The following is a 12,402-nucleotide window of genomic DNA, read 5'->3' as shown; positions in this document are numbered from 1 at the left end:
GGCTATTGCTATTCCCAATATTACGTATATTATCAATATACTACTTCCCTGCAAACTTTCAACCTATCTACAAACTTGCCTTGAACACTGTGCTAGCTGGCCCTGCCCATTTGTCAAGGAAATTGATTCACTCCCTTGTGCTTCCCGAAGAAACTCAGGTTAATTCAACTTTGATATAAACTTTTCCACTCCCCCCCCCCCCCTACATCGAAATGGGCCAACTGTGCCATGGTCGGACAAGCCCATTTCAGGGACTGGAGTGCTTTGTAAGAGCAAGGTCATTTAGCTAATGGAATTCTCCCACTGTTGTTGGAGGAGGAGGGGTTCCTTACCATCGATCCAAGTCACTCACTTTTCAGAGCTGATCAAAAACCCATTTAAAATCAACCACGTCTGACTGGCCATCTGATCTGGAAGGAGGGTAGGCTCAGCTGTTGTGGAACTGAACAGATGAGGAGCAGAGCAAGGCATATACGTGTGCGTGTGCGTGTGCGTGTGTGTGCGTGCGTATATACACATACATATATATATATATATATATATATTAGAGGTTCGGGCCGCTATGCGCACCGCCGATCTGACCAATATGTCCGAGTCATAGTGTCGAGGGCTTTGTCAGAGCCCGTTGTACCCGTCTGTCTGTCCCTTTTGTCAATCTGTGTCCCTTTTATGCCCATATATGGAGATCTCTGTATCTGTCAGTCCTTGTCCGTATATACTCATATATTGGAATGCCCATATATGGGCATATTGGTTGCATCGGCGGTTTTGGACAACTGGATATCTGAACGACTCGACGGCGGGCACCGCACTCCCTCGAGTCCTTTCCGCTGCTTGCGCCGAGTTTGAAGTCGGTCGGTCCTATATATTACCATATATGGGCATTGCGGTGGGATCTGTGGCTCTGGACAACCGGATCTTTGTATATATCAGTCCATGTCCCTTTTATGCCCATACTGTATATGGAGAACGCTGATGTCATCAGAAGATGCCCATATATGGGTATGCCCCCTTTTGTGCCCATATGTGCAGCTGACTGATTTGTTTGCGCCTGATGCCATGATGACACATTGAGGTTAGACAATACACTCCATATTTGGGCGTACTCCTTATGGCTGAGTCATAGTGACATGAGCGTGACGAATTGGTCCGGCGGTCCTCACTTAAGCCAATTTTAATACAAGAAGAAGAAGAGAGAGAGCGAAGAGATAGCAAGGGAAGGCAGAGGTGGCAGATGGCAAGGGAATAGAAAGAAAAAAGTATGAAAGAGAGAAAGAAAGAAAATCGTACTATCCTGCTAATCCTCCTACTATACATTTAGGAAACCTCTGTCTGTCTGTCCTTCCTTCTGTCTGTCCTCATAAGTATTTCCCCTCAGTGCCAATCGATCTGAACATGAGCATTGACCATTGACATATGAAGGGAGTGAGAAAGCCGATTTTTCACCTTTAAAAAAAAAAGTAAGCTGATTATTAGCATTTCTGTGAACCCTCAGTCTGCTGTGGGTCAGTGGGTGGAAATCCTTAGTGGGTTGACCAATAGATTTCAAATTGCACACGGACATTGACCAATGAATTATGCAGAGAGTGAGGAAGCTGGTTCTTCACTCTTTCCCAAAATTGTAAACTGTTTATGTAAGCATTTCTGAGAACTCTCACTCAATTAAGACTGCTGTGGTTGGAGACAGGGGGAGTGGCTCACAGTGCCAGGTTTAATTGATCGGCAGGTGTTTCCAATTGTGCTTTCCTCTTTAGCATGCTGTACCTGCGCTCAGGGTCATACACACAAACAACACCACAGAGACTGCTAGCAGTGTGAGAGAGACAGCTGGCTCAATGGTGCAAAGTTATTAAAAAAACAACAACTTTGATTTAAAGGCCAAGCATGCAGCAGACTCAGCAAGGCTGGGCTACACGTAGCCTTTTTTACAGTTGCATGGCCGCTGTCATGTAGCCTGGCATGGCCAGACTAATATCACTGCGTAGATATTAGTCTGGAATCTCTGTGTGGAACCTGCATTTCCAAGGGGCAGATTTTTTAAAAATGCCTCTGGTGATAAACTCCCCCAAATTTGCATACTGGTCCCTGATTGGTGCCCCACAATTTAGGGGGCAGCGAAATCCAATCACAACCGAGTGGGGCCAGACCAAATCTGCAGAGGGCAAAACTAATTTTCTTGCATTGGCAGATTCGTCTGGTTTCCAGGCTAGTTCTCATGCATTTGTCTCCTCAGTACGTTGGTATATCTGAAATTGATTCCACTTGAATTTTAACTTCCTCCAAATGTAAGCTATTTATTTTTGCCACAGGCAATGGGATCTGTAGTAGCAGTTGTGGTCACAAGTCTGAAGTCTGCACAGAGTTTAGGTGCGTGCATCCCCGGGTCTGGACTAGTAGACAAAAAGACTAAAGAAAGAAACTGTAAAATCAATAGTGAGTAAGAAAGGTGAGGAATCTAATTATCGAGCCAAAAATAATTCAACCTGGTGAATATTGCTCTTTCCATAAATATTCAGGAGCCAAACATCTAATTTGTACAAACAAGCTTGCGCACGCACGCACGCACGCACGACACACACACACACACACACACACACACACACACACACACACACACACACACACACACACACACACACACACACACACACACACACACACACACACACACACACACACGGGGGCACACGGGGCACATACACACCCAATAGGATTCATGCAAAGTTAAGCACAAACCTTTGTGAGATTATCAATTGATCTGCCAAGTATGTGATTTGTGAAACATAAATAGTAATACAATATTGACTTGTTTATGTATTCAAGCTACAGACAACATTCTCAATAGCAGGTATTCATTCTCTGTGCTTTGGAATGCATGTCTCAGGGCTAATTTATCATTTTGTAACCCTGAGAGGGTACATAAGATTCCATTTGTACACTCTCAGAGTTAAATGAACACTGAGGATATTACTGTGTAGAATAGTTGGAATAGCCGAAACCCTTGAAATGAGTAGAATGACAGTTTAACCCTCTTGTGTGTCAACTGTTTCTCTTCCAGGATTGGCTGAGCAAGTTTGGTTACCTCCCCCCATCTGACCCAGTGAATGGCCAGCTCCAGACCAAGGAGGCTCTGACCGAGGCCATTAAAGCCATGCAGAAGTTTGGAGGGCTTCAGGAGACTGGCATCTTAGGTATGTCACAGTGTGTCTGGGTGGGTTGGGAGACATGTGACTAGACGTGCACAGTAAAATCCTCCTGTTGATTTAACTCTGAAGAGGACCGGTAAGGGTGTCTTAAAAAGTGAGTTACAAAATGGAGTTACAAGTGGATTAATTGAATTCTGAGGATTTAAACCACCTTAACACCAGCGTGCCTATTCTGTGGAGAACTGTGTGAGAGTAGAGTTTAAGCACATCAGTTCAACAAAGGAGAGATGAAGTTGTTGCGAAACATTCTATTGAATAAAAGATTAAACCTTTTGGCGATTAGACTCCGTTAACATTAACGTATAAGATTAGCTTTTAACACATTCCATGCCAGAGTTTAATCTCATAATGTACTCACCAGTGCCAGCGTTTTATTGTTGTTTTTTAGTTTTTTTCATGTCGCCACAGACCTCGCTAAATAAGTTAAAAGTGCGCGTTCATTTGGTTCTAAACACACAGCGGATCCGTGAGAAACGGCCAGCGAAAACAGTTTCCAAATCCGTGCCGCCATCTTGAAGCTACAGCCGATCAACGGTAAACAGTGATCAGCGAGGAGAAAAACAACAACCGAGAAAATCGAGTTTTAAACAGGATCCCAGACAGGAAGCGGATACGATCGAAAAAACCGGAACCCGAATAATTCCGTTTCCGACCGGAAACCGGAAACGGAAATGGATCAAAAAAATTCGGAAAGTGCACCTGGGGCGATTACAATGGGAATCGGCGGTTCGCGTAGATCTACGCGACTGGCACGCTGCGGCTTTAAATAGGTTCGCGTAGATCTACGCGACTGGCATGCAATGTGTTAATGGGGAGAACCCATTGTAGTCGAGACGCTGGTGGTCGTAGTGCAGAACCTCCTTCCTTCTCAACTTTAGACGATTGAGACAAGGTGGAGTTGGGGGTGGAGTTGGGTTGCTCGTTACCCATTTCTGTTCTGCTTCCTTTACAGACCAACCTACACTGGGCCTGATGAGCACCCCCAGGTGTTCCCTGCCTGATGTGTCCGAGACCGAGGTGACGAGAGGCCGCAGGAGGCGAAGTCCCACTCCCCAGAACAAATGGGCTAAAAGACATCTTTCTTGGAGGTAAAGAATGGCTAAATATAGTTCAATTCAGTGTGGACAAAATAAATGATAGGCATCTCGTCTGTAGTTTAGAACCACAGAAAGGTGGATGGTAACATGAAATAGATTCATAAACCAAAACATGGACGGTTACATCAGCTTTACATTTTTATTATAGTGCCTAATCACAACAAGTTGTCTGAGAGAGAGCGAGAGAGAGAGAGAGAGAGAGAGCGAGAGAGAGAGAGAGAGAGAGGGACCTTCCATAGTTTCCTCCGGTGTGGATACGTGCATCAGATATATTCTAGAAACAGAGAGGTGGATACGTGCATCAGATATATTCTAGAAACAGAGAGGTGGATACGTGCATCAGATATATTCTAGAAACAGAGAGGTGGATGCGTACATCAGATATATTCTAATCTAGAACCATAGAAACAGAGAGGTGGATGGTTACATGAGATAGTCTAGATTAGAACCAAAGAGGAGGATGGGGAAAGAAATGTCTACTGCACTTTGACGTTGTCGATGTAATTATGCAGAATTAAATGTGATAGAAATCAAAGGCATATACTGTATATTATTCCTGGAGAGTAAAGGCCTCGTCACTCAGTCATTCTGTAATGTATCCGTGTCAGCCCAGCAGCATGGAACATCTGTCACAGGATAGGGTTAACCCATTAAGACCGGGAACGCATCTGCGTCATTTTAGGATTTCTTTGGCCATTCAAAAATAGCAGATCTACAAGCTCAAGGCGCGGCACCGAGTAATGAGCTTGTAGAGAAAATCAATTGTGGAAAATGTGTTCAAATCTTTGAATATATATAGGCCTATATACATTTTTAACTGAAATCTTTGCTTCTGGGGTTCCCTGGAACAAATGGGCAGGTCCGCGGACAAATACATATCATTTTGGGTGGTCCTTGACATGAAAAATGTTTTTTCCAAAAAAAGGATTTGGAGAATCCCCAGAAGAAAAGATTTGAGTAAAAAAAAATCGGTTTAAAAAACGTATATATTCAAAGATTGGCACACATTTTCACGATAAAAAAAAAATAAGCAGATCTACAAGCTCATAGCGCGGCACTCGGTGCAGCGCTATGAGCTTGTATATCTGCTATTTTTTGATAGCCAAAGTGTAAAATAATGGTTATAGATAAAAGAAATATATAAAATGACACAGTATGTGTTCCGGGATTGAACGGGTTAAAGAGGAAAGGAGAGAGCGAAACAGATGCTTGGTCTCCATGCTGATTTACACACGTTATGAGCCTGAACCAGCTACTTCACAGCAGACAGGAGAGTGAGGAATGGGAGCTGCTGTAGTCTGGTTGGTGGAAAGACACTGTTTGTGTGTGTATGTGCGTGCGTGCGTGAGAATGTGTGTGTGAGCAGGCAAGCGAGAGAGAGAATGAGAGAGAGATGCTTGGTGACACCAATATGGCTTCATGCTTTATAATATTTATCTTCTTTGTACACACACACACACACACACACACATACGCGCCTCTAAATCGTTCACGTTCATTGTCACATACACAAACAACAGTTTGCAGCAGCATTATGGAAAGTGAAATTCCTGTATACTTCCTCAACAGTGGGGATATAAACCACCTCGGCGGTGTAGGCGGCTAACAAGCTGCAGCAAACAGACATTAGTCAGTCCTGGTTTCTGTCATTTCTCCCTCTCTGTCAGCCTCTCTCTCTCTCCCCTCTCCTCTCTTTCCCCTGTTGCTGTCTCACTTGTGTACCAGTGCCAGTCAAACAGCTTGCTCCTGTCAGCCCGCTCCGCCGTCTGTACAGCCTGTCTGCTCAGATCGCAGGAGCCACCTTTATATTTAAGACATTGGATCCGGGAACGCATGCGTGTCGTTTTCAAATGTAGCTATTGTTTTTATTCTTTGGGCTAGTAAAAAAAAAGCAGATCTACAAGCTCATAGCGCGGCACTCACTGCCGCACTATGAGTTTGTAGATCTGCTATTTTTTAATAGCCAATCTGCTATTTTTTTTTAATCTTGAACATTTGTGTTGAATACATGTTTTTTTTTAAACAAAATTTTTAACTCAAATCTTTGCTTCAGGGGGTCCCTGGAACAACATATTTTGATGGGGATTGGCGGCTAAAAATATAATTTTGGGGGTCCTTGACAAGAGAAAGTGTGAGCACCACTGATATAGCAACAATAGTTTTTCAGAAAAATGAAGACATTAGTTATATATATATTCAAAGATTTGCACACATTTTCATGATTTTTCTAAATAGCTGATCTACAAGCTCATAGCGCGGCACCGAGCTTGTATATCTGCTATTTATTGAATAGCCAAAGAAATCTAAAATGACAGAGATGCGTTCCCGGATTGAATGGCTTAACAAAACTGCAAAGGAAGGACATCAATTTATTCACCCTAGAGCTCACTGCCAAACACACAGATGGCGTATTTATTGTAACTTTATGATAAACTCCTGTGGAATGTGTGTTGACTTCAAACCCAGAGAGCTCGCCGTATGGTGTAGTTTGTCACTGAAAACTCCGTAGCAACATGTTGATATTCTGTCCAGGTTAGTCTCCTTATTTGCCCAGGTGGGGGGGGGGGGGGGGGTTTGATGATAGCATTTCTTTCGTCCTGTGTGTTTCGTTCAATTGATGTAATACCTATTTTATATCAGTGCTCTCCCCTGGAACACAGAGGAAATTGAAACGGATAGTTCTGGTGTTACTGTTCAGCAGTTTTGTTTTCCCTCAGATGGCAGGGGAAGAGTGGCACTCATTTCGGTTCACTCTGCATCCTGCGTACAGCACTGTATGTGCCAGGTTTTACAACAAATTACTTTAACATTACTTTTTAAATGACTTCAAAACAAGGCAGGTATTCCTTGTTTGTGCAGACACTCGGGGACTACTTTCTTGTAGAAATTATTCTTGTAGTAACATTGTTATTTAAAGCCGTTTTAACTGGGATATGATTTCTGTGATATTTATGCTGCCATTTTGGTAAACGGTTTTATAAAAGCAATAAGACACGCGAGGCCATGGTTTACAGTGATTTTTAGGAGAGCCGAGGGGGTTGTAGGCACTCTGCGTCGTGCCTAACATCAGCCCTTAGCTGTTCTGAAATCACTGTGAACCACGGCCTCTTGGGGCTTATTGCTTCATTTTATTGTGTCCTCAGCACTTCTCCTTTAAGATTTGGAAGATTATTATGAGGGTTTGATGTTGTATAACACTTCTGCTTTTATTAGGATAGCATACACCACACAGGGAATGACAGGCACTAACAAGGAGTGAAACAGTAAAAGGTTATAAGCCAGATTCAAGACCACAGGTCACATATATACCTGCCACACACACACACACACACACACACACACACACACACACACACACACACACACACACACACACACACACACACACACACACACACACACACACACACAGCTTTTATCCCAAGGGTTAAGCTATTAAAAGACCATATACAGTATGTCACACTGAAGGCAATTCTTGCTCTGAAAACACTGTTGAGTAGCTGTTCCATATTTCCATATCCGTATTGAAAAGAAATACAAAAATTAAATGATAAAAATATCTCAAAATATTTTTTTCCAGGGATCCCCCCCCAAAATGTTCACTTTAAAAAATATACATTCAAAGATTTGCACACATTTTCACATTCTTTCAAAAATAACAGATCTACAAGCTCATAGCGCCGCACTCGGTGCCGGGCAATGAGCTTGTATATCTGCTATTTTTGAATAACCAAAGAAATCTAAAACAACACAGATACATTCCCGGTTTAATGGGTTAAATTCCCTATAAGCATAATGTTATTACACTGTAAATAATATGTGTAAATAATAAATTCTACAAATATGCACTAATACAGTATAGCAGTTTTTGTCTTTTCACACTGATACAATGATGGAATGAAAAAGAAGAAAAAACTGTTTTTTCTGCTGAAAAAAAATCAGCAGAACTAAAAAATCTATGAAGAACAAGTGATTCGGCATGCATGTTTTCCTGCAGCTGTGCCGCTGCCAGCCTGTGGTTGCAGTTTGTCTTCGTATTGATCATCATTCCTCATGTTCCCTCTGGCCCACTGGTAAATATCCCTCTCAGTCAATAAAACAGCGTGAGACTGTATTAGCTTCACTCATTCTCTTAGCCGCTCTCTCTCTCAAACTGGGGTGGCAGTGGCTTATATGTGATGAAAAAACGTCTGTCAGGGAACCAGAAGGTTCCCGGTTCCATTCCTGCAAGGCTCCGTGTCAAAGTTGTACTTGAGAGCAAAACACTGAACCCCTAACTGCTCCCGATGAGCAGGGTTGATGGCTCTGCCATTGGTGCGTGAATGTGTGTGGGAAAGGGTGAATGTAACACATAGTAAAGCGCTTTAGTAACCACTTGAAACCTACTGTAGCATCCCTACATCCCTCTCTCTCTGTCTCTCTCTGTGTCTCTCTGTGTGTCTCTCTCTGTGTGTGTGTGTCTCTCTCTCTCTCTCTCTCTATTCAATGGAGCTTTATTGTCATGAGAAAACATACGTTTACATTGCCAAAGCAAAAGTGGAACAAAACAATCAAAACAAAACAATGTATGTACAAATAAATATTCTCTCTCTCCGTCTGTGAACGGTATATATCACACGTGTGTGTGTGTGTGTGTGTGTGTGTGTGTGTGTGTGTGTGTGTGTGTGTGTGTGTGTGTGTGTGTGTGTGTGTGTGTGTGTGTGTGTGTGTGTGTGTGTGTGTGTGTGTGTGTGTGTGTGTAAAGCGTGTTTGGATTAATGATGTGAAGATTGCAGGGCTTCAGCAACCGGGTCGTTTAGCATAGTGGGGTCTAGACGTTGATATGAACTCCTCTTCAGCATAAGTCTCTTACGCACAATTGAACAAGTACATTTCAAACACATGTGAACGCACACATACATGCGCGAGTGCAGCCCACACACCCACATCTGTTTTTGCTGGCAAACATAACAGAGTTCATTAAACACGCACACGTGTGTGCGCGGTCAAACACGCACGCACAATCTGAAGTTTTTCCCAACGGGGACACCCTGCCCAGACGAACTATAAGAGAATCCTCACCACGGAGGCGTCAAAAGTGTCACCTCAGGCGAGGAAGAAGAGCTGGGGCGCTGCTGAGGCTGTGTGCCAGCCCGCCACCCCCCTACATAACACCCAGAGGCCATGTTCTTCATGGTTTCTTCAACCGAGCGTATCCAATAATTTTAGCATATCAATGTGAACACACAGAGAGGTAGTCAAACCTCTGTTTTGGCAAATCAGATCACTCCTACCACCTGCTTCTGCCCACCTTTTTAGGCAGAGGTTGAAGCAAGCAGCTGTGAGGCCGAGCGGCTGCTGGTCTGACCAATTGGACAACATACTCTCACTCCCAAATAGTACTATAGTGAGTTCTTGGGCACAAATGTGACCAAACGGCAAATGTTTGACGTGACGGGCGTCCCCTTCACGTTGTCCCGGTCACTTGAAGTGCCCGTTCTCAAGTCGTGAAAGGGTGACAGTTCCGCTAGAAAACAGTTAAAAAGATGGAGGCGCTGTCTAAAGCGGACTTGAGCCATGAGAGGCACCGCTTCAGCTGACTCGGTGCTGTTCGAGTTATGTCCCGATAGGGCCAGAATCGTAACTCGTCCCCCCTAGTCAACTTGTGCCGTCGCGGGTACCCCCGAGACGTCAAACATTTGCCGTTTGGTCTCACTCTGGGAGTGAGAATGCGTTGAATTGGACCCTCTATTACAGCATTGGTTCTCAAAGTGGGGTCCGGGGACCCCCAGGGGTCCTTGGGGGGGTACCAGGGGGTTCCCAGCAAAATTAGTTATTTTGCATTCAATTCAGTTCAACCATTTGAGCCCGATATACCTCTCTGCTATTTTCCCAAAACAAATTGCAAAAATGTTTAACATTTGGAATATTTTTGAATATATTTGTCCCTGGCACAAAATATTTTCAGATGGGGGTCTGCGGCCAAATACATATCAATTTGGGGGTCCTTGACATGAAAAAGTTTGAGAACCACTGTATTACAGGACTGTTTTGATCATGTGGACTGGGAGATATACCGTGAGTCATGGGATGATGACATGGATGAGTACACTTACGCAGTCCTGGGATTCATCCAGAAGTGTATAAAGGACCGGGTGTAACCAAACCAGAAGCCATGGATTAACAGGTACGTTCGAGCTGCCCTCGACACACGAGACATCGCCTTTGCCTCCGGAGACAAAGCGGAGGGGAAACAAAGCGGCTTTGCCCCTCCACCAGAAAATCTCCTTATTTTCCACAGTCGTTGGCAGGTATGAAAAGCCTGTTATTTTCTCCGCGGAGTGGTCACAGCAACTCAACGGGAATAATGCAGCGAGAAGACTTGAGATACGGGCTATGTGGCAATGACTCACGTAGCATGTGGCAGGGACTTACACGCCAGATCGGACTATGACAGTGACGGGACTGATCGCCATGCAACAATGAGGAGACGGCCTACAGAAGAGATGCCAGCAGCCTGACACGGCGGTGCCAGGAGAACAACATCGCTGTCAATGTCAACCATACCAAAGAGCAGATCGTGATACAGGGAGAGAGGAGGGAGGCAGGACCCCCATCACCCTTTAACAACGGGTCTGCTGGGGAGAGAGTCAGCATCTTCAAATTCCCCTGCAATCACCAGCAACGGCACGCACGCATGCACACACACACACACACACACACACACACACACACACACACACACACACACACACACACACACACACACACACACACACAGCACCTTAGACACACTGCACAGCTAGTTAGCATCAGGCTAATCATGTTAGCCCATTATTATACTCCCAGAGGCTCTTGCATCAGGCTAATCAGCTTAGGTTTATAAAAGTGTGAGGATAGGAATTGCAGATACACAGTAAAATCCTGTGTGTGAATTTAAAACGTTATGCGTTATGGTAAGGGTCCATGTTTACACTCAGGACTTTACTGTGTAGCAACAGGGCTGTGTAGGAAGAGGAGATGAGTAGACGAGTGAGGAAGGGTAAGCATGAGAGGAGGAAGAGAAGAGGATGAGAGTTCCATAGTGGTGGACAGTATCCGTACATTTACTCAAGTAAATGTTTTGAGTATCTGTAGTTTACTTGAGGAGGCTAAAGTACTTTGGGAGACTTAAAGGGTTAGTTCAGATTTTTTGAGTATTTTCTGTAGGAAATACTTACCATTAACCCTTTAAGTGGATATGTAGTGGAGACTTTCCCTCCACTACATTTATAAGACAAATATTATGCGTTTGACTATAGTGAAAATATCAGATCTGCAAGCTCACAAGGGGTTGTGAGCTTGTAGATACTATTTTCATTAATATAGTAAAAAAAAAAATACATTTGGGGAAATCTTTATTTTTTTGGTGAAAATGACTACATTTCAATACAGCAATGCATTGATATTAAAAAGAAAATACTTTGTACTTTTGAATAAAGCAAGTAGGCCTATGCCTACTCAAGCACTTTAACTCATGTACAAATTTGGCAGAGAAACTTTCACTTGTAGTCGAGTAATATTTGACCAAGAGTATCTACACTTCGACTCAAGTACTATAGGGTTGAGTACTTTGTCCACCGCTGCATTTCTCAGCTGCAGTAAATGACTCCCACACTTCCACACAAAGACGGGCATGGCCGCTCTCCTCTCATTAGAGTTAAACAATGGCTCAGCCAGTGGAGAGGGAACGTCTTGCTCATCAAGTCCCACAAAGGTCTTCCTCTCTGGTCTCAGACCAGTGCAGTCAAAGACCACCAGGCTGGAGTCACTGATTGTTGTTATCACACCAAAGATAATGGACAGGAGGTGTCAGTGGAGGAAAGAAAAAGCTGAGATGGAATCTCTAAGGCACACAGAGAATGTGAGAAAGAAGCTCTGGTTCTGTATAACTGGAGTATTTCCAATTTTCAATACTTTTACTTCTACTCCACTACATCTCAGAGGCAAATATTGTACTCTTACTCCACTACAATTATTTGAAAACTTTAGTTGCTTTGTAGATTTGAATTATTATTACAAAACATACATTAACCACTTCAGCCCTATTTAAACTTTGCAAGCTCACAATGTGAGCTTGT

General features: G+C 43.6%; 1 protein-coding gene across 1 annotated transcript in view; it reads left to right on the top strand.

The window, feature by feature from the left end:
• LOC308078654 (matrix metalloproteinase-17-like) overlaps positions 1–12,402 on the top strand; it is a 126,333-nt gene that overhangs the window by 47,671 nt on the left and 66,260 nt on the right. The window contains 2 exon segments of the mRNA XM_080419917.1: positions 3,059–3,191; positions 4,159–4,294. Coding sequence (XP_080276043.1) covers positions 3,059–3,191; positions 4,159–4,294 — 269 coding nt within the window.

Source organism: Gymnoscopelus braueri, assembly GCF_963280865.1.
Source record: "Gymnoscopelus braueri genome assembly, chromosome: 22".
Lineage (NCBI taxonomy): Eukaryota > Metazoa > Chordata > Actinopteri > Myctophiformes > Myctophidae > Gymnoscopelus > Gymnoscopelus braueri.
This window is presented reverse-complemented; position numbering and strand designations above follow the sequence as displayed.